The following is a 23,160-nucleotide window of genomic DNA, read 5'->3' on the forward strand; positions in this document are numbered from 1 at the left end:
TCATACTGTGCGTAAAACATGGTGGTGGTAGTGTGATAGTCTGGGGCTGCTTTGAAATTCTTTTTCATATCACTGTATAGTGTGTATGTGAGATAAAAGTGAAGTTTGCGTAAATTAGACATGTTTTCAGGCTCTTCCTGTAATAAACCTGCTGCAGAATTCCAGTAGTGGCCAGTTGCTGTTTTCTTGGCGTGTGAAATCAGGTCCGGATTCCTCCAGTGAAAACAATCCTCCAAAACATCCCCATCCTCCCCTGTCACATTGATTTAGTCTGATTGTGTTGTGAAGCTCCTCTAGCGAAAACAAACAGCTCGCTCAGAACAGCACTGAGCTGCTGTATCATTATCAAATTGATTTAATCACAGCCGGGTCCGGGAGTGGCCCGACCGCACGCCGGGATAATTACCTTCAAGTGCATCTGTAACACAGACCCACTATTCAGCTCCATTCAGCTCCATTCAGCTCCATTTTAGCTCCATTCAACTACATTGAGCTCCTTTTAGCTCCATTCTGCTCAACTCAGCTCCATTCAGCTCATTTTTATCTCCTCTCAGATCCATTCAACTCCATTCTGCTCCACTCAGCTCAATTCCGGCTCCATTCAGCTCCATTTTAGCTCCATTCAACCACATTCAGCTCCTTTTAGCTCCATTCTACTCCACTCAGCTCCATTCAGCTCATTTTCATCTCCACTCAGATCCATTCAGCTCCATTCAACTCCATTCAGCTCCACTCAGCTCAATTCCGCCTCCACTCAGCACAATTCAGCTCCATTCAGCTCTATTTAGCTCCATTCAGCTCCACTCAGCTCCACTCTGCTATGTTTTTTGTTAGGTTATTGCTAAGTGGTTGCAGTGGTAGCTAGGTGGTTGCTGTGCTGTCACCAAGTGTTTTCTAAATAATTGCTATGGTGTCACTGGCCAAATATTACAAACTGTAAATAACAAAGATTGTTTTTCCATATTTCTTCTTGTTCCACTGGCTGCAGCACAATTCCAAATCATAGTACACCCACCACCATGCTTAACAGTTGGACCACTCTTCTTATCACAAAATTCTGCATCTTTTCTTCTCCAAATATACATTTGTTCAGGCTTCTTTAGATGATGTTCTATCTATTTATCAATCTGTCTGTCACAGATAAAATGCTTCTCATGGGTTGCTATGATATGGTTGCAATCGTAACCTAGTTAGGTGGTTGATGTGGTGTCGCCAAGTGTTTTCAAAATAGTTGCTATGGCGTCACTGGCTGCAACACAATCTGTGTGCCACTGGCAGCAACACAAATCCAAATCATAGTCCACTCATCTTAACTCCTTAACAGTCTATCAATCTATCAGTGTATCTGTCTTCCTGTCTATCTGTTCATCTATCTGTCTGTCACAGATAAAGGTGATATGGAATCCCAGGTGATTGCTATGGTATTGTTAGTTTGTTGCCAAGTGTTTTCTAAACAACACTGGCTGCAATACAAACTCAATCCATGGTCCACTTACCACCATCCTTAACAGTTGGACCAGTTGGTTCTTTTCATTACATTCGGCACATTTTTCTCTCAATATACCTTCGTTCAGGCTTCTTTAGAATCTATCTATCTATCTATCTATCTATCTATCTATCTATCTATCTATCTATCTATCTATCTATCTATCTATCTATCTATCTATCTATCTATCTATCTATCTATCTATCTATCTATCTATCTGATGTGTGAGTGTATAAGCGGAGTGGATGCTGTGTGGAGGAGAGCAGGATGTAGTTAGTGGAGCAGCAGTGTGACCTTCACTTGTCGTTTGGGGTGCAGTAAAATAGAGTGCTGCTGTTCAGAGAGATGGAAACCCTCCAAATCCTCCACTCGCCGGACCGGGTCACGCTTTCTCTTCATTAGAGCCCGCTCCCGGGGGGGCATTCGTAAACAGTTTCCTGTCACAACTGTGGTGGAAAAAGACCCACTCTCTATCTCTCTCTATCTCTCTCTATCTCTCTTTATCTCTCTCTATCTCTCTTTATCTCTCTCTCCGGTTTAAATATTTTAATAATTAGAGTCCAGACGGGGGTCATCCAGGTGGGCTAGACTCGTCTCTTTGTTCCAACTTTTGAAACACACCCAACTCCACAGTGTTCAGTTTCTGTGTCATTAAAGCGATAGTTTTGCAAAAAAAAACTCTATATCAGTCCAGGCTGCTTGTTCACAACACCAAGCCTAGATGGTGTGCAGTTTATTGAAATTATCATTCAAATGTTCTTTGAATCCAATGATCTCCCCCTCTCAAAGTGTTTTAACTGTAAAAAAATGGGTTTTAGTGTGTAACAGAAGCATGTCTATCAGTCACCAAGAGAAACACTACCCAAACAGTACATGAAATCTGCTTTTTTTTCAATCAAATCCAAATGTCACACATTAAACTATAGTAGTAATAAAACAAATTTAAAAGAACAAAACAATTTAAGACTGGATTTAAAATGTGACAGAGAGGGTGCCAATCGAATCTGCAGTGGCAACTCATTCCACAGTTTCAGGGCAACCACAGCAAATGCTTGGTTACTGTCAGATTGTACAAATGGGTCTGAGTTTGGACGTTCTGGACACTCAAAACAGATTGTAACATGTCTTTTGTGTTACTTACAACACAACAAACAAAAACTTATTCAAATCCAGTGTGAGGGAAGCACAGCAGTCCAAGCTTGTCTAGAATCCCTTCTATATATTTAGCTTAGCGTAGCTTCCCCATTTGACAATTTGTTTTAATAAAAAGCTAATACGCTATTTGCAAATCCATCCAACTGTATGTCTTTCCCCATCCACCCACTGGTCTCCCTTCTAGACATTAGCTTCCTTTGCTGTTGGAATGGGCACTGATGTGATAGGTAGCTAGGTAGTCCATTCATCTAATTAGCACAGATTGATTAGTAAAACTCGTCAGTACATCCCATCCTGTCTAAGCTAAACTAAACTAAGCTAAGCTAAGCTAAGCTAAGTTAAGCTGGCTAAGAAGTGTTTAGTTTTATGTAAGTCTGATGCTTTTTGACTAGTCTGATTTTATCGACTGTGTTTAGGCGCTGGTGTTTTACTTCTAAAGTAAGAACGCTACTTTTAGCCATCTTTTACTATTGACCATTGACAAAGTCGCAATGATTGAAACCCTAGAATACATTCAGAGACTTAAACCAAACCAAACGCTGTCTAGCTAGCTATCTATCTAGCTAATTAGCACATATTGATTAGTAAAACTCGGCAGTACATCCTGGCTAATGGGTTTAGTGCTATGTAAATTTGGTGCTTTTGACTAGTCTGATTTTATCGACTGTGTAAAAGTAAGAACGCTACTTTTAGCCTTTTTCTTAATATTAACCAATGGCAAATGCGCAACAACAAAATATCACATGACTGAAACCCTTGACTTAAACCAAACCAAACGCTGTTGTTTTCTTCTCAGTTTGTCAATCAGGTTTGGATTCGCATGGCTGCCTTTCATTAGATCCTAAAAGTGAATCTTATAGACAGCGATATGCAGATCGAACATAATCCCCTCTTATAACCTCGCCGTAATTGTGTGGAGAACCGCGCCGCAGATACATTATTTACACCACACTACACGAACATGTAAAACGACCAATTAAAGCCTCCCCACCGCACGCCGGCCGTATACGCCGCGCCGCACGCGCGCTATAACATATAAATCCTGGGCTCCTAATTAATTTGCGCGGTCCTAAGGGTTTCCGTGGGACTGTTAATTTCTTTGATATTCCAGGCAGAGAACCAAAATGTTGGTGCGGTTTTGACGAGGCTCTAAGACATGCTTGACTAGCGAGTCATCGCACCGCATTCATCTGCCTGGATGGGGGAGACATTAACAGCCTTATGAATATTCATGCTGTCTGCTTAATTAAGTTAATTGTTCTGCAGAAGTGCTCGCACTTCCAAGGACATTTTTTCTCTCTCTCCTCCCCCTCCTCTCTCTCTCTCTCTCTCTCTCATTCTCTTCCTCTGTTCTTTCTCTCTTTATTTCTCCTTTATACGTTCTTTAATTTCTCTCGTTTCCTTTCTTGCTTTATTTCGCTTCCCTTATTCTCTTTTTCATTCTTCTTCTTTCACTTTCTTAATTTTTTCTGTCTATATGTAGAAGTCGTCACTGTCTTTTGTTCTATCTATCTATCTATCTATCTATCTATCTATCTATCTATCTATCTATCTATCTATCTATCTATCTATCTATCTATCTATCTATCTATCTATCTATCTATCTATCTATTGTTCTGTTTATCCGTCTGTCTGCCTGTCTACATTTCTGTATGTTCTTCTCCTTGTTTCTGTCTGTTGGTGTGTATGTCTGTCAATATATACATCTATCTGTCTGTCTTTACGTCTCAATATCAGGCCTTCCATCCGTCTATCCACTTGTTTGTCCATCCATCCATCTATCCATCTATCTATCTATCCCCCTCTCTCTCTCATTCTCTTTCTCTGTTCTTTCTCTCTGTATTTCTCATTTATACTTTCCTTTATTTCTTTTGTTTCCTTTATTGCTTTTGTTCGCTTTCTTTATTCTCTTTTTCATTCTTATTGTGTTTCATTCTATTATTCTATCTATCTGTCTCTTTCTGTCTTTCTGTAAGTCTCCATCTTACCCACTCATTCTTATTTCTCTAATTTTATATTTATTTAAATTTTATTTCTTTCCTTATTTGTGTATTTCATTCTTTGCCTTTTCATCTCTCTCTCTCTCTCTCTCTCTCTCTCTCTCTCTCTCTTTCTCGTTCTCTCTCTTTCCGTGCCCCCTCTCGTGTCACATCATGCCATCCATCACGCTGGTGCTGGAATGGAGATGGTTAATATATGGAAGCCATTGCGATGTTGGCACAGACTCAAGCGCTCGTTTTCCCCTCGTCTTTTTTGGGATGGGGGGATTAGTGAGTGTGGTGATTACTCCACCAGCGCCAGCCAAACAACAATGCCACCGAACAATTGATGTTGAACAGCCGTAATGAAGAAAGCGCCATTTTCCTCCGGAGCACAAAGCCGAGCTCAGGTGGAGATCAGCAGCAATACTGCGGAGAACAATGAGCTTCACACCAGCGCTGGAAATGGAGATGTTTAGGTTTTTTTGTATTTAGATGATTTACGGCGGTAATTGATCTGTTGAGGCTCCACCCACAGAAGTAGCTGATGTGATGTTGTGATGTTGGAAAAGCTTTACTGAACCTGTGAGAAGTCAGTTTGGGGTTGCCAGGTTGAAAATATGGGCTTGGGACCTGCAGGCCATTGGTTCTCTCCTGTAGACTAGCAGGAATTTGAGTTTTGGAGAGTAATGGAACCATTCTTTCAACAACAAGGCAGCTGCTTACTGCAGATTGGTCGATGCAGAGATTGAAAAGTGAAAATCTTTATTTTCTTAATAAAGATGATGTTTTGAAACTGGAAAAACGGAAGAGTGTAAGAATCTCAAGACCAAACTGTGACGTCTTAGACATGACTTGAGTTAGAACATCTACAGAACATCTACAGGTCTCATGGCGCGATGCTCATCGCTATCATTACTATTTTTACCCCTTTTACCTAAGTAGCACCAGAGCTTCTGAATATATATCTACACTGATGGGCGTGGTGTTCTGGAAATGAGGTGTGTTCAGGTACATTTCTGGAGTTTTGCTTGTTTATCTTGGTAACAGAAAACACAGGAGCTCCACTGACTGAATACAACCTAGACAGACGCCAACAATCAGACGTTCATCGCTATCTTGGCATACAAATACTAAACAAAAAAAAAACATTGCTGTTCCCGTAAATGAGCTGCTGGAGCTCCTTCACAGCGTCAACCAGCAGCTCAGTTTCCTCTGCTGAGAAGAGAAGCGTTTGTTGGACACGTCCAGGTAGCTGCACCGTTACAACAGCAATCCGCCAAAGTCAGAGCTCACCTGATCTACTCTTAAAGGGAATGATGAGCAATGATGAGACACTCTGATTGGTTTATTGTTTCACGTTATGCCCAAAATTAAGCAGACCCATGATTAATTAAGAGAATTAGTACAGAATTTTTGCTTTGCGTTTCGAGCTGAGCTAGGTGTACTTTTCCTGTCGTTATGATAGCAAAAACACACTGACACGCCCTAAATCAAGCTGCACGGTGCACGGTTGATGGCTTGCTTGCTTTAACAAAGAGACAGAGAGGGAGAGACTGATTTGTATGTATTTTAGACAGCAAAGCAGAAAACAAGGAGATAGCTTTTACCGAAATCAGCACAGCATATGGACACACCAAGAGACGCCAGGAAGTAGTGTGTGTGTGTGTGTGTGTGTGTGTGTAGCAGGTCTGGAATTGAGCACAAGGCCCTTGTGACCTTGTGCCACCATAAATCTGGCAGAGACCCTTGTGTGTGTGTCTCTCAAGGTTATAGCTATTTACACCAACCAGCCATTACATTAACACCACCTCCGTGTTTCTACACCCATCATCCATCTTATTTTGAGCTCCACAGATCATATATTTCACTCTGTAGTTGTATAATATAATAATTACACACTGGACTGTAGTTGTGTTTCTGTTTCTCTGTATACTAACTCAGCTGTATATCCCCCCCCCATCACTAGTGATGCTCCAACACCAGGAGGGTGAAGAAGACCAGCACACGCCTCCTCCCATACATGTGAAGTCAGACTCCGCCTCTTTTTAAACTTTGCGCCGAGTAGCATCACAGCGCTAACGCTCAGAGGAAAGCGCAGCGACTCGGTTCTGATACATCAGCTCACAGACGCAGCCTTGTGCTGATCCACATCACCCTAGGAGGAGTGATGAGGGGAAAGAGAGAGCGCCATCTACTGTACTGTACCCTCCCAGAGAGACAGCAAGGACAACTTTGCTCTCTCGGGGCTCCGGCAGCTGATGGCTGATTGGCTGGTTAATATTGGACACAGGACATTGTGATTTTCTCTCTAAACACAAATTCTAAACCATAAAATCCTTCAGATGTTTTAGTACACTGAAAAAACAAATGATGTGTAAAATTTAAACTTTAAAAAAAGTTTCACATTTTTGCATTTGCTTTTTTTAAGTAAATTTAATTTCAGATAAAATTAGTTTAAAGACTTCAATGTTACACACAGTAAATAACTGAACTGAACTTCAGTCAATCCTTTCTTTTAGTAAACTTTACTTGATTCCGCATACAATATTCCCTATTACAATTACTTAATTGATACAATATTACTGAAATACTTTATGATACATAATATATTATAATTATATAATTATATTACACTATCTCAACATATGGATGGCATGTAATACTTTCCTTTTAGTATACTAAAAATGTATTATAAATTACATGCCATCCATATGTTGAGACAGTGTAATATGTATGTTTTAACTAAAAATATTAAATTTCAGGAATTATAATATATTATGCATCATAAAGTATTTCAGTAATATTGTATAAATAAAGTAATTGTAATTAGGTAATATTGTATGCAGCAATTAAGTAAAGTTTACTAAAATAAAGGATTGATTCAGTAAAAATAAATGAAGTAAAGTTTACTAAAAGAAAGGATTGATTCAGTAAAAATAAATGAAGTAAAGTTTACTAAAAGAAAGGATTGATTCAGTAAAAATAAATGAAGTAAAGTTTACTAAAAGAAAGGATTGATTCAGTAAAAATAAATGAAGTAAAGTTTAATAAAAGAAAGGATTGATTCAGTAAAAATAAATGAAGTAAAGTTTAATAAAAGAAAGGATTGATTCAGTAAAAATAAATGAAGTAAAGTTTAATAAAAGAAAGGATTGATTCAGTAAAAATAAATGAAGTAAAGTTTACTAAAAGAAAGGATTGATTCAGTAAAAATAAATGAAGTAAAGTTTACTAAAAGAAAGGATTGATTCAGTAAAAATAAATGAAGTAAAGTTTAATAAAAGAAAGGATTGATTCAGTAAAAATAAATGAAGTAAAGTTTACTAAAAGAAAGGATTGATTCAGTAAAAATAAATGAAGTAAAGTTTAATAAAAGAAAGGATTGATTCAGTAAAAATAAATGAAGTAAAGTTTACTAAAAGAAAGGATTGATTCAGTAAAAATAAATGAAGTAAAGTTTAATAAAAGAAAGGATTGATTCAGTAAAAATAAATGAAGTAAAGTTTATTAAAAGAAAGGATTGATTCAGTAAAATAAATGAAGTAAAGTTTACTAAAAGAAAGGATTGATTCAGTAAAAATAAATGAAGTAAAGTTTACTAAAAGAAAGGATTGATTCAGTAAAAATAAATGAAGTAAAGTTTAATAAAAGAAAGGATTGATTCAGTAAAAATAAATGAAGTAAAGTTTACTAAAAGAAAGGATTGATTCAGTAAAAATAAATGAAGTAAAGTTTAATAAAAGAAAGGATTGATTCAGTAAAAATAAATGAAGTAAAGTTTACTAAAAGAAAGGATTGATTCAGTAAAATAAATGAAGTAAAGTTTACTAAAAGAAAGGATTGATTCAGTAAAAATAAATGAAGTAAAGTTTACTAAAAGAAATGATTGATTCAGTAAAAATAAATGAAGTAAAGTTTACTAAAAGAAAGGATTGATTCAGTAAAAATAAATGAAGTAAAGTTTACTAAAAGAAAGGATTGATTCAGTAAAAATAAATGAAGTAAAGTTTACTAAAAGAAAGGATTGATTCAGTAAAAATAAATGAAGTAAAGTTTACTAAAAGAAAGGATTGATTCAGTAAAATAAATGAAGTAAAGTTTACTAAAAGAAAGGATTGATTCAGTAAAAATAAATGAAGTAAAGTTTACTAAAAGAAAGGATTGATTCAGTAAAAATAAATGAAGTAAAGTTTACTAAAAGAAAGGATTGATTCAGTAAAAATAAATGAAGTAAAGTTTACTAAAAGAAAGGATTGATTCAGTAAAAATAAATGAAGTAAAGTTTACTAAAAGAAAGGATTGATTCAGTAAAAATAAATGAAGTAAAGTTTACTAAAAGAAAGGATTGATTCAGTAAAAATAAATGAAGTAAAGTTTACTAAAAGAAAGGATTGATTCAGTAAAAATAAATGAAGTAAAGTTTACTAAAAGAAAGGATTGATTCAGTAAAAATAAATGAAGTAAAGTTTACTAAAAGAAAGGATTGATTCAGTAAAAATAAATGAAGTAAAGTTTAATAAAAGAAAGGATTGATTCAGTAAAAATAAATGAAGTAAAGTTTACTAAAAGAAAGGATTGATTCAGTAAAAATAAATGAAGTAAAGTTTACTAAAAGAAAGGATTGATTCAGTAAAATAAATGAAGTAAAGTTTACTAAAAGAAAGGATTGATTCAGTAAAAATAAATGAAGTAAAGTTTACTAAAAGAAAGGATTGATTCAGTAAAAATAAATGAAGTAAAGTTTACTAAAAGAAAGGATTGATTCAGTAAAAATAAATGAAGTAAAGTTTACTAAAAGAAAGGATTGATTCAGTAAAAATAAATGAAGTAAAGTTTACTAAAAGAAAGGATTGATTCAGTAAAAATAAATGAAGTAAAGTTTACTAAAAGAAAGGATTGATTCAGTAAAAATAAATGAAGTAAAGTTTACTAAAAGAAAGGATTGATTCAGTAAAAATAAATGAAGTAAAGTTTAATAAAAGAAAGGATTGATTCAGTAAAAATAAATGAAGTAAAGTTTACTAAAAGAAAGGATTGATTCAGTAAAAATAAATGAAGTAAAATTTACTAAAAGAAAGGATTGATTCAGTAAAAATAAATGAAGTAAAGTTTAATAAAAGAAAGGATTGATTCAGTAACAATAAATGAAGTAAAGTTTACTAAAAGAAAGGATTGATTCAGTAAAAATAAATGAAGTAAAGTTTAATAAAAGAAAGGATTGATTCAGTAAAAATAAATGAAGTAAAGTTTACTAAAAGAAAGGATTGATTCAGTAAAATAAATGAAGTAAAGTTTACTAAAAGAAAGGATTGATTCAGTAAAAATAAATGAAGTAAAGTTTACTAAAAGAAAGGATTGATTCAGTAAAAATAAATGAAGTAAAGTTTACTAAAAGAAAGGATTGATTCAGTAAAAATAAATGAAGTAAAGTTTACTAAAAGAAAGGATTGATTCAGTAAAAATAAATGAAGTAAAGTTTACTAAAAGAAAGGATTGATTCAGTAAAAATAAATGAAGTAAAGTTTACTAAAAGAAAGGATTGATTCAGTAAAATAAATGAAGTAAAGTTTACTAAAAGAAAGGATTGATTCAGTAAAAATAAATGAAGTAAAGTTTACTAAAAGAAAGGATTGATTCAGTAAAAATAAATGAAGTAAAGTTTACTAAAAGAAAGGATTGATTCAGTAAAAATAAATGAAGTAAAGTTTACTAAAAGAAAGGATTGATTCAGTAAAAATAAATGAAGTAAAGTTTACTAAAAGAAAGGATTGATTCAGTAAAAATAAATGAAGTAAAGTTTACTAAAAGAAAGGATTGATTCAGTAAAAATAAATGAAGTAAAGTTTACTAAAAGAAAGGATTGATTCAGTAAAAATAAATGAAGTAAAGTTTAATAAAAGAAAGGATTGATTAAAAATAAATGAAGTAAAGTTTACTAAAAGAAAGGATTGATTCAGTAAAAATAAATGAAGTAAAGTTTACTAAAAGAAAGGATTGACTGAAGTTCAGTTCACTTATTTACTCTGTGTATCATTTAAGTCTTGAAACTGAGTTGAAGTTACTTAAATTTATCTCAAATTAAATTTATTTAAAAAAAGCAAATGCAGAAAGTTGTGAAACTTTTTTTAAAGTTAATTTTACTCATCATTTTTTTCAGTGTAGGATGCAGGTGACCATCAGCTTCTTAGGCTAGTGGTTTTAATGTTTTGGCTTCTTTGTGTATACATGTCTATTTGTGGACATGTGTATCTGTGGTTGGATCCATCAGGTCCTGCTCCCGTTTACAGTCATTAATCTGTGTAAACACACACACACACACACTGTCACCTCTGTTACCAATCAGTCCAGATACACACACCTGTTCTTCATCCAAACGCCCCCAACACACACACACACACAGCAGAGCAGACCTTGTCCACTGGCACGTGCTGATAGCGTCTGAAATTAATGCCCTACACTAACGGAGCATCTTCTAATGATTAACTCCTCCTCTTCAGATCTGCAGGACATGTCTCTGAGAGACGCAAACCTGAAGGAAAGTCTCTGAGTTCAGATCAGCAGGTGCCTCAGAGCTCAAACACACTTTACCAAACACGTACAACAAAACCGCAGCGCTTATCTTTAGAGACGGGTCCAGACTTTCACTATAAACACTAAAGTAATCGCATAGTGTTCACTCATAGTCCACACGGTCATGACCTGAGGACTAGATTTACATCTATAAACATTATTTATATTTATATATACATAAGGTGCACTGGATTATAAGATGCATTTTATGTTACACTTGTAAGGAACAGGGTTGTCACCATGTTTTCCTTCTAATTTGGCTGCAAGACCTGTAAAGCTAAGCTAAGCTAAGTAAACAAAACTATAATTATAAAAAGAAATATTTTAAAGTGAAACAAGTGCTGGATGTTAATCTACACAGATTTCTCTCCTGAAAACTATTTGGGTGATTAAAGTGCTTTCATTTATTTACAGTAAGCTTAGATTTCCAGATTTCCACTAAGGCTGGGTGCAGCAGCATTAGCATTAGCATTAGTGGCTAAATTAGCGGCTAATGCTGTCCGATAGTGCTAAACTGAGAAACCTAGACTGACTGGTCTGGTAAGCCACAGGGATATTAGCTCGTGGTTTGTCCTGCATAGCTTGTATTAATACGGTAAACAAGCAGACTACCGTCCTGTATACTCACCTCTGAATGGCAAAGAGTTAGAGCTTAGCACAGTTAGCGGCTAATGCTAATGCTAATACTGTTCCAGTCTTGGTGCTGGAGAAACTTCACTGAAACTCTTGTATAACACTGAAGCGGATATCACATAATGTTATAAGTTTCTCTAATAACTGTGTAGTTACACATTAACAATACATGTAATAACAGTGTAACTACACATTACACACAAGGTATTATAGGTGTTTCTAATAAAGTGGCCAGTGAGCAGAAACATAAGGTATGATAGGTGTTACTAATAAAGTGGCCAGTTAGTTGCAACACAAGGTATTATAGGTGTTTCTAATAAAGTGGCCAGTGAGCAGAAACACAAGGTATTATAGGTGTTTCTAATAAAGTGGCCAGTGAGTGAGCGGAAACACAAGGTATTATAGGTGTTTCTAATAAAGTGGCCAGTGAGTGACCAGAAACACAAGGTATTATAGGTGTTTCTAATAAAGTGGCCAGTTAGTTGCAACACAAGGTATTATAGGTGTTTCTAATAAAGTGGCCAGTTAGTTGCAACACAAGGTATTATAGGTGTTTCTAATAAAGTGGCCAGTGAGTGGAAGCACAAGGTATTATAGGTGTTTCTAATAAAGTGGCCAGTGAGTGGAAGCACAAGGTATTATAGGTGTTTCTAATAAAGTGGCCAGTGAGTGGAAGCACAAGGTATTATAGGTGTTTCTAATAAAGTGGCCAGTGAGCAGAAACATAAGGTATGATAGGTGTTTCTAATAAAGTGGCCAGTTAGTTGCAACACAAGGTATTATAGGTGTTTCTAATAAAGTGGCCAGTTAGTTGCAACACAAGGTATTATAGGTGTTTCTAATAAAGTGGCCAGTGAGTGGAAGCACAAGGTATTATAGGTGTTTCTAATAAAGTGGCCAGTGAGTGGAAGCACAAGGTATTATAGGTGTTTCTAATAAAGTGGCCAGTTAGTTGCAACACAAGGTATTATAGGTGTTTCTAATAAAGTGGCCAGTTAGTTGCAACACAAGGTATTATAGGTGTTTCTAATAAAGTGGCCAGTTAGTTGCAACACAAGGTATTATAGGTGTTTCTAATAAAGTGGCCAGTGAGTGGAAGCACAAGGTATTATAGGTGTTTCTAATAAAGTGGCCAGTTAGTTGCAACACAAGGTATTATAGGTGTTTCTAATAAAGTGGCCAGTTAGTTGCAACACAAGGTATTATAGGTGTTTCTAATAAAGTGGCCAGTTAGTTGCAACACAAGGTATTATAGGTGTTTCTAATAAAGTGGCCAGTGAGTGGAAGCACAAGGTATTATAGGTGTTTCTAATAAAGTGGCCAGTGAGTGAACAGAAACACAAGGTATTATAGGTGTTTCTAATAAAGTGGCCAGTGAGTGACCAGAAACAAAAGGTATTATAGGTGTTTCTAATAAAGTGGCCAGTGAGCAGAAACACAAGGTATTATAGGTGTTTCTAATAAAGTGGCCAGTTAGTTGCAACACAAGGTATTTTAGGTGTTTCTAATAAAGTGGCCAGTGAGTGGAAACACAAGGTATTTTAGGTGTTTCTAATAAAGTGGCCAGTGAGTGGAAGCACAAGGTATTATAGGTGTTTCTAATAAAGTGGCCAGTGAGTGGAAGCACAAGGTATTATAGGTGTTTCTAATAAAGTGGCCAGTGAGTGGAAGCACAAGGTATTATAGGTGTTTCTAATAAAGTGGCCAGTGAGTGGAAGCACAAGGTATTATAGGTGTTTCTAATAAAGTGGCCAGTGAGTGGAAGCACAAGGTATTATAGGTGTTTCTAATAAAGTGGCCAGTGAGCGGAAACACAAGGTATTATAGGTGTTTCTAATAAAGTGGCCAGTTAGTTGCAACACAAGGTATTTTAGGTGTTTCTAATAAAGTGGCCAGTTAGTTGCAACACAAGGTATTATAGGTGTTTCTAATAAAGTGGCCAGTTAGTTGCAACACAAGGTATTTTAGGTGTTTCTAATAAAGTGGCCAGTTAGTTGCAACACAAGGTATTTTAGGTGTTTCTAATAAAGTGGTCTTATTTCTGTTCTATCTGCAGGTTCTACTGATGCTGTGGCGTGCTCTGTCCATGGAATCAGGCATCCAGTGACCGCAGCCTTACACATCATCATGGGTATGTGTGTGTGTGTGTGTGTGTGAGTGTGTGTGTGAGTGTGTGTGTGTGAGAGAGAGAGAGATTAAAGACACACTCAGGCCCACAGGAACTGGGCGAGCTGTTTAATGGAGCAAAAATATACACTATATTAATATGTAAATGGGATTCCTATTTACTTTTAAATTCCACTGAGTTAAACGAGTGGAGTGGCCATTCTCTCTCTCTCTCTCTCTCTCTCTCTCTCTCTCTCTCTCTCTCTTTCTCTTTTTCTCTCTCTCTCATTCATCACTATAGCAGGTCGTGTGGTCCTCTATGATCTGCTGTTTAATTAGCACTAGCAGGCTCTATAACAGCTCCCATGGAGCAGGACTCCATCCCAGGAGAGGATTAGAGGAAGAGAGAGAGAGAGAGAGAAAGGAGAGAAAGAAGGACTGGCCTCCCTCGGCTACTCGCTCCTTTTCTCTAAAATAAGGTGTTTAAGACGTGTTAAAAATGTTCTGTACAGCTCTGGAAAAAATGAAGAGAGCACTTCAGTTTCTGAATCAGTTTATATGATTTTGCTATTTATAGGTTTATGTTTGAGTAAAATGAACATTGTTGTTTTATTCTATAAACTACAGACAACATTTCTCCCAAATTACACATAAAAATATTCTCATTTAGAGCATTTATTTACAGAAAATGAGAAATGACTGAAATAACAAAAAAGATGCAGAACTTTCAGACCTCAAATAATACAAAGAAAACAAGTTCATATTCATAAAGTTTTAAGAGTTCAGAAATCCATATTTGGGTTTATATTCACAGTTTTTTTTTGTCCATGTATCTTGGCATCATGTTCTCCTCCACCAGTCTTACACACTGCTTTTGGATAACTTTATGCTGCTTTACTCCTGGTGTAAAAATTCAAGCAGTTCAGTTTGGTGGTTTGATGGTTTGTGATCATCCATCTTCCTCTTGATTATATTCCAGAGGTTTTCAATTTGGTAAAATCAAAACTCATCATTTTTAAGTGCTCTCTTATATTTTTAACACATCTCAGATACGCATGTCTGATATGATGATGATAAAGGGTGAGATCTGATCCGGTTTGAGCCGCTGTGTGAACGTAGCCGGAGTGTCGGGGTGTATTGTGAGCGAGGCGCTCAGTCTGACGGGGTTAATAACACACACTTGGCCCTCAGCTTCTCATTAAGCTGAATGGAAATCTGCCAATATTCTGCAATGCTTTCCAGCCTAGCAACAGTGACTAGGAAGAAGCGGTTGGTGGGCGGAGCTTGGGCAGATCGGTGGTCTGTAGTCTCAGGTGTTGTTTGATTATCAGATATTTACTGTCACCTGGAAACACATTGTACTGTGTGTCGCTTCTTTGGCCTGATTTATTGGCGACGGTCTGTTCCTCTGTGTTTGAGGTCAGGGCTCTGGGCTCTGTGTGCGTGTGAGTGTGTGTGTGTGTGTGTGTGTGTGTGTGTGTGTGTCAGGTGTTTTTGTGAAGAAGTTAGCGAGCGCGGATGTGTCTGGTCCATTGTGTTGCTCTGCAGTCTCTCCTGGGCTTAGCATGACAGACAAGCGGATTTGGCTTGTGTCGAGGGATTACACACACACACACACACACACACACACACACACACACACACACACACACACACACACACATACACACACCCACACACACACACACACACACACAGAGCTAGACTTGCATCCTCGAACAACATAAAGTAGCTTCCTTACTGAACTATGGCTCACATTATAAAATCAGCTACAGCACCATCTAGTGGTCAACAGACCATCAGAGTAGGAAGAGGTAATTTGTAGTGGACAGTTACCTGAACTGGACTCCATTTCCCACAATGCACTTGCACTCAAATCTTTAGACATGCCGGATCACATGACACATTGGTGTTCTGTCTTGCCGTGCTTCTAATTGTTACTCACACCTGGACTCTTTACTATAAATAACCCCTGTTTTCCTTGCCTGACATTGCCGTGCATTTCACACCTAAATCTTGAGGATTTCTATTCAAGCATTACATAAAAGGCTTTTTGTTTGATTAAAACTGGCTCTTTCCTAAACTTTTACACTCTAAAATCAATATTTTCCTGAAAACAAATTAAACTCATTTAATGTCCTCCAGAACTTACGTTTCTATGTGTTTGTCTAGTTTTATGCCTGTTTTCTGTTGTTTCATGTTACTGATATAAAATGATTAAGTGAACTAAAGCTCTTACAGCTTTCAGAATGTAAATAAGTTATTTTACTGCAGATAAAAAGAGTTTTGTATAACTTACATCTGTTACCTGTATACAAACCAATGCCTGTTAAGGTGTTAAGATTACAATATTTAATGAAATAACAACTATAGTATGTATTATATATATATATATATATATATATATATATATATATATATATATATATATATATATATATCCATGTTAATAATGCCTCATTATTGCATTATAATGTGTTATGAATAGGTTTATAGAGTCTTATAAACATGAAGTTTATAGAAAGTCTTAATAAATTAGTGTATTGTTTGTGGGAGTGATGAATCTGATTGGATGAATCAGTGTTATGGTTCCTGTTCTGGTTCCAGCAGTGTGAACGGGCAGGTTTTGGAGCCGGATTGTTCCTCAGGCTCTCCGGCTCTGACTGACCCTCGGCCGAGGAGAGCGAATCCCATCATTACCTCCTCAAACTGAAGAACTCAGACATACGGTGCTGTAACTCATCCCTACTGAGAGAGAGAGAAGTGGGGATGATGTGATAGTGATGAATGTGATAGTGGCGATGGTGGTCACGGTGGTGATGGATAAATGGAATCATATATGGGTGGATGCATGGATGGAATCATAGGTGTGTAAATGGATGGAAGAATGGATGGAATTATAGATGGATGCATGGATGGAATTATAGATGACTGAATGGGTGAATGGATGGATGGAATCATAAATGATTGAATGGATGAATAGATGAATGGAATCATAGATGGATAGATGCATGGATGGAATCATAGATGGATAGATGCATGGATGGAATTATAGATGGATGCATGGATAGAATCATAGATGAATAGATGTATGGATGGACTCATAGATGAATGCATGAATGGAATCATAGATGATGCATGAATGGAATTATAGATGATGCATGGATGGAATTATAGATGGATGCATGAATGGAATCATAGATGATGCATGAATGGAATCATAGATGAATGCATGGATGGAATTATAGATGGATGCATGAATGGAATCATAGATGATGCATGAATGGAATCATAGATGAATGCATGGATGGAATTATAGATGGATTCATGGATAGATGCATGAATGGAATCATAGATGGATGCATGGATGGAATTATAGATGGATGCATGGATAGAATCATAGATGGATAGATGCATGAATGGAATTATAGATGATGCATGGATGGAATTATAGATGGATGCATGGATGGAATTATAGATGGATGCATGGATGGAATTATAGATGGATGCATGGATGGAATTATAGAAGGATGGAATCATAGATGGATAGATGTATGGATGGAATTATAGATGGGTGGATATACCAATAGTTAAACAAACACATATATCATCTATCTATTTGTATGTCTGAGTATATGTGTATGTGTGTGTATTAGTGTGTGTGTATGTATGTGTAGTGTGTGTGTGTGTGTGTGTGTGTTATAATGGCTGGCGTTTTTGTTGGTATAGTGCTGGAAGGCATTCTGTAAGGAGGTAAACTGAGCGGCGGCGGTGGTGGTGATGGCTGGCGGCTGGCGGCTGGCGACTGGCAGTGGCGGTGGCGGCTGGCGGTGGCAGCGGCGGGCGCGCGTGGCACCTGACAGTAACTGGGCCGTGCTGCCCGTTCACAGGGGCGACGCAGGGCTTGTTCGTTTCTAATTAAGCAATATTTACGCATGTGAATAAAGCCAACTGGCGGGATTTAGAGGAGCTAATGAATTATTCATGAGAGGGGGGGGCAGAACAGGGTCAGGCATGCCTATGGCGGAGGGGATTGGAGCTGGACTACAAACACATACGCACACTTATACACACACACACTTATACACACACACACACACACACATATTTATATATGCCCTGAATCAGCTCAGATATTTCACCTTTAACACTTGCTGGGTGACTCCACTCCCCCTGATATAAGCAGAGGATTTAGTGTCATTGATTTAATGATGCTCTTTATGTGTGTTTATGATGTTTATGACGCTGTATTGATCATCTATCAGTTGCAGTTCATTGAAAGTTCATTGAAAATATTCAAACTTTTATATAAATAAATAAACTCACTTACACACTTGTGTTTTTGTAATAAGAATAAGAGAAACAGTTTCAACAAAAAACAACAAGATTTGTGGATTTGTAATTATCTGCTCTGATTTTTATTTAAGTCACAGTTAGAGCCAAAGGCAATATAATTAAACTAAATACACACACAGTTGAACTGTGTACCTCTGAAATAGCATATACTGTATTTCTAAACTGCTTACTATAATATGAGGTCTAAATAACTAAGTTAGTTGTACTTTTTATTTGATTTTATTTTAATCAATTTGAATGTACCCAGATTTCTGCTTTAATTATAGAAGTAATTTCTACAAGCAAGTTCTAGAAAAACACAATTAAAATCTATATAAGTATTTAGCTGCTCTTATCAGGGGAGCTGTTTGTTAACTGAGGCTGGAAATTCTGATGAACTTATCCTGTACAAAAGAGCAAACTCTCGCTCTTCCTGCTTTTCCTAGGATGGTCCTAATGAGTGCCAGTTTTACCATCATAATGGTGAAATGGTGACATTTTGATGGTCTTTGCAGTTACTGCACTTTCAAATTTCTTAAAATTCTTCTTTTCAGATTGACTGACCTTCATTTATTCTTTAAAGTATTTTTTTATTTAAATACATTATGTGTGTGTGTGTGTGTGTGTGTGTGTGTGTGTGTGTGTGTGTGTGTGTGTGTGTGTGTGTGTCTGTGTGTGTGTAGGACACAGGCAGGCAGTAGATGTGTGCAGTGTGAGCTCTATGGGGCGGTTGCTGAGGTTCTGTTTCTCGGTGATGTTCGGGTTTGGAAGTCGGACTCTGGCAGCAGCAGAGAAACTCACCTGGATCCCCAACACTCAGCGCCGAGAAGTGGCCTTCATCACCACCCTCACCAACCTAAAGTACACCCTGTCTCACTCTCTGTATCTCACTCTCTGTATCTCACTCTCTACCCTCACCAACCTAAAGTACACCCTGTCTCACTCTCTGTATCTCACTTTCTGTATCTCACTCTCTACCCTCACCAACCTAAAGTACACCCTGTCTCACTCTCTGTATCTCACTTTCTGTATCTCACTCTCTACCCTCACCAACCTAAAGTACACCCTGTCTCACTCTCTGTATCTCACTCTCTGTATCTCACTCTCTACCCTCACCAACCTAAAGTACACCCTGTCTCACTCTCTGTATCTCACTCTCTGTATCTCACTCTCTACCCTCACCAACCTAAAGTACGCCCTGTCTCACTCTCTGTATCTCACTCTCTGTATCTCACTCTCTGTATCTCACTCTCTGTATCTCACTCTCTACCCTCACCAACCTAAAGTACGCCCTGTCTCACTCTCTGTATCTCACTCTATGTATCTCACTCTCTGTATCTCACTCTCTACCCTCACCAACCTAAAGTACGCCCTGTCTCACTCTCTGTATCTCACTCTCTGTACCTCATTCTCTGTATCTCACTCTCTATACTCACTCTCTACCCTCACCAACCTAAAGTACACCCTGTCTCACTCTCTGTATCTCACTCTGTATCTCACTCTCTGTATCTCACTCTCTATACCTCACTCTCTACCCTCACCAACCTAAAGTACGCCCTGTCTCACTCTCTGTATCTCACTCTATGTATCTCACTCTCTGTATCTCACTCTCTACCCTCACCAACCTAAAGTACGCCCTGTCTCACTCTCTGTATCTCACTCTATGTATCTCACTCTCTGTATCTCACTCTCTACCCTCACCAACCTAAAGTACGCCCTGTCTCACTCTCTGTACCTCACTTTCTGTATCTCACTCTCTGTACCTCACTCTCTACCCTCACCAATCTAAAGTACGCCCTGTCTCACTCTCTGTATCTCATTCTCTGTATCTCACTCTCTATACTCACTCTCTATACCTCACTCTCTACCCTCACCAACCTTAAGTATCTCACTCTCATTATCTCACTCTCTATACCTCACTCTCTATATCTCACTCTCTGTACGCCACTCTCTATATCTACCCTCACCAACCTAAAGTATGCCCTGTCCCACTCTCTGTATCTCACTCTCTCTATCTCACTCTTTCTATCTCACTCTCTACCCTCACCAACCTAAAGTATGCCCTGTCTCACTCTCTGTATCTCACTCTCTCTATCTAACTCTTTGTATCTCACTCTTTCTATCTCACTCTCTGTACCTCACTCTCTATATCTCACACTCTACCCTCACCAACCTAAAGTACGCCCTGTCTCACTCTCTGTATCTCACTCTATGTATCTCACTCTCTGTATCTCACTCTCTACCCTCACCAACCTAAAGTACGCCCTGTCTCACTCTCTGTACCTCACTTTCTGTATCTCACTCTCTGTACCTCACTCTCTACCCTCACCAATCTAAAGTACGCCCTGTCTCACTCTCTGTATCTCATTCTCTGTATCTCACTCTCTATACTCACTCTCTATACCTCACTCTCTACCCTCACCAACCTTAAGTATCTCACTCTCATTATCTCACTCTCTATACCTCACTCTCTATATCTCACTCTCTGTACGCCACTCTCTATATCTACCCTCACCAACCTAAAGTATGCCCTGTCCCACTCTCTGTATCTCACTCTCTCTATCTCACTCTTTCTATCTCACTCTCTACCCTCACCAACCTAAAGTATGCCCTGTCTCACTCTCTGTATCTCACTCTCTCTATCTAACTCTTTGTATCTCACTCTTTCTATCTCACTCTCTGTACCTCACTCTCTATATCTCACACTCTACCCTCACCAACTTAAAGTACACCCTGTCTCACTCTCTGTATCTCACTCTCTCTATCTCACTCTCTCTGTCTCACTCTCTGTACCTCACTCTCTATACCTCACTCTCTACCCTCACCAACCTTAAGTATGTCACTCTCATTATCTCACTCTCTATACCTCACTCTCTGTATCTCACTCTCTGTATCTCACTCTTTGTATTTCATTCTCTGTGTCTCATTCTCTGTATCTCACTCTCCACCCTCACCAACCTAAAGTACACCCTATCTCACTCTCTATACTTCACTGTCTGTATCTCACTCTCTGTATCTCATTCTCTGTATCTCATTCTCTGTATCTCACTCTCTATATCTCACTCTCTATATCTCACTCTCTACCCTCACCAACTTAAAGTACACCCTATCTCACTCTCTGTATCTCACTCTCTATACCTCACTCTCTATATCTCACTCTCTATATCTCACTCTCTATACCTCACTCTTTCTTACAATTCAATTTAACTTGACCTAATTGGAATTAGAATTAGATCAGAATGGTACCAGTTGAACAAACACTATATGGAGAAGAATATTGGTAAGCCTGTTTATTTATTGATTGATTATCTGCTTTTGTCTGTCTGTCTGTCTCTCTCTCTCTCTCTCTCTCTCAGGCCTGAAGAGTGTGAGCTGTCCTTCATCCCCAGCAGTGGAGGAGTGGTGGATCAGTCAGAGTGGGTTATTCCTCATCTTTCTCTAATGTTTAGCTGTAATTATTATGTAATGTAATTTTAGATGACCCCCTCTGAGTAAATCACTCTCCGGACTGAAGGTCTTAGTTTTATTATTATGTTAATATAAACTCTGATATTCTGCTCTAACCATCCGACTGTCTCTCTGCTCTCTGTTCTGAACAGCAGTGAATCAGAGAGTGAGCTGAGTGATGTTGGTGAGTCTTTCAGTTAAATATTCACATCCCAGCTAACAGAGAACGTTAGACGAACGTTTAGAAAAGTTTCTAGTGAACATTATGGAGATGTTAGAAGTAACACTCCCAAAATTAAAAATTTAAACACTGACACAAGTGAACTGAAATAAAATATTGACACCTTGTCTAACGGCAGGTATGGAATGATGGAGCTCCATCTAAAACTAATACTAATACTCTCTCTCTCTCTCTCTCTCTCTCTCTGCAGGAGAGGGTGGGCCGTGGCAGAGGAGGCGGGGTCTGTTCCTCAACATCAGCATCATGTCTATCCCGTGTCTCTGCTCCATCGCCCCCAGAGGCCTGGCTCCTTTCACCAGGTCCAAACCCTCTAAACTCATCTATATCAGACTTTTAATTGAGTTAGAATGTGTTACAGTAACCATATTTTTACTATAGTACAGTTTCTGCTCTTTTAATTGAGTTAGATTATGATACAGCATCCATATTTACTATAGTACAGTTTCTGCTCTTTTAATTGAGTTAGATTATGATACAGCATCTATATTTACTATAGTACAGTTTCTGCTCTTTTAATTGAGTTAGATTATGATACAGCATCCATATTTACTATAGTGCAGTTTATGCTCTTTTAATTGAGTTAGATTATGACACAGCATCCATATTTACTATAGTGCAGTTTATGCTCTTTTAATTGAGTTAGAATGTATCACACTAACCATATTTTTATTATAGTACAGTTTCTGCTCTTTTAATTGAGTTAGAGTGTGTTGCAGTTTTAAACTTCCTGTTTATTTCACCTTGTGCTTTGAGCTCTTGTTTTCTGACAACTAGGCCATCAATCCTCTTCTTCCACCACCTGACCTTTTACCTAAATAACCCCTAATCTACTCACTGCATGCGAGCGGTGTGTGAACACCTGATTCCTGAGTGTTACTGTGATCACTGGACGAGTGTTAAACTGCATTAACTCAAATCACCTTCTGAAAACAACAGTCAGACTCTAAAGCTCTGAGACTGGGTCAGTGGGTCTGTGTCTGTGTTTATTCTGCTATAGTACAGTTTCTACTCTTTTAATTGAGTTAGATTGTAATACATCACCCATACTTACACTATAGAACAGTTTTTGCTTTTTTCAGTTGAGTTAATTTGTGACACAACATCCATATTTTCACTATGATACACTTTCTGCACTTTTATTGTTTTATTGTGATAAAGCACCCGTAATTTCACTGTTGTACAGTTTCTACACGTTTAACTGATTC

The 23,160-nt window shown here is 37.5% G+C and overlaps 1 protein-coding gene across 2 annotated transcripts in view; it reads left to right on the top strand.

The window, feature by feature from the left end:
• Positions 1-23,160, top strand: part of cerkl (ceramide kinase-like) — a 91,901-nt gene that overhangs the window by 61,777 nt on the left and 6,964 nt on the right. Inside the window, exons 6-10 of one of the 2 annotated variants that reach the window (XM_022664375.2) lie at positions 13,883-13,957; positions 18,951-19,128; positions 21,624-21,683; positions 21,870-21,898; positions 22,146-22,254. In XM_022664375.2, the coding sequence (XP_022520096.2) occupies positions 13,883-13,957; positions 18,951-19,128; positions 21,624-21,683; positions 21,870-21,898; positions 22,146-22,254 (451 nt within the window). Of the gene's footprint in view, positions 1-13,882; positions 13,958-18,950; positions 19,129-21,623; positions 21,684-21,866; positions 21,899-22,145; positions 22,255-23,160 lie in introns of both variants that reach the window. The other variant, XM_022664374.2, reaches the window with a different exon arrangement.

This window comes from Astyanax mexicanus, chromosome 11, assembly GCF_023375975.1.
Source record: "Astyanax mexicanus isolate ESR-SI-001 chromosome 11, AstMex3_surface, whole genome shotgun sequence".
NCBI lineage: Eukaryota > Metazoa > Chordata > Actinopteri > Characiformes > Acestrorhamphidae > Astyanax > Astyanax mexicanus.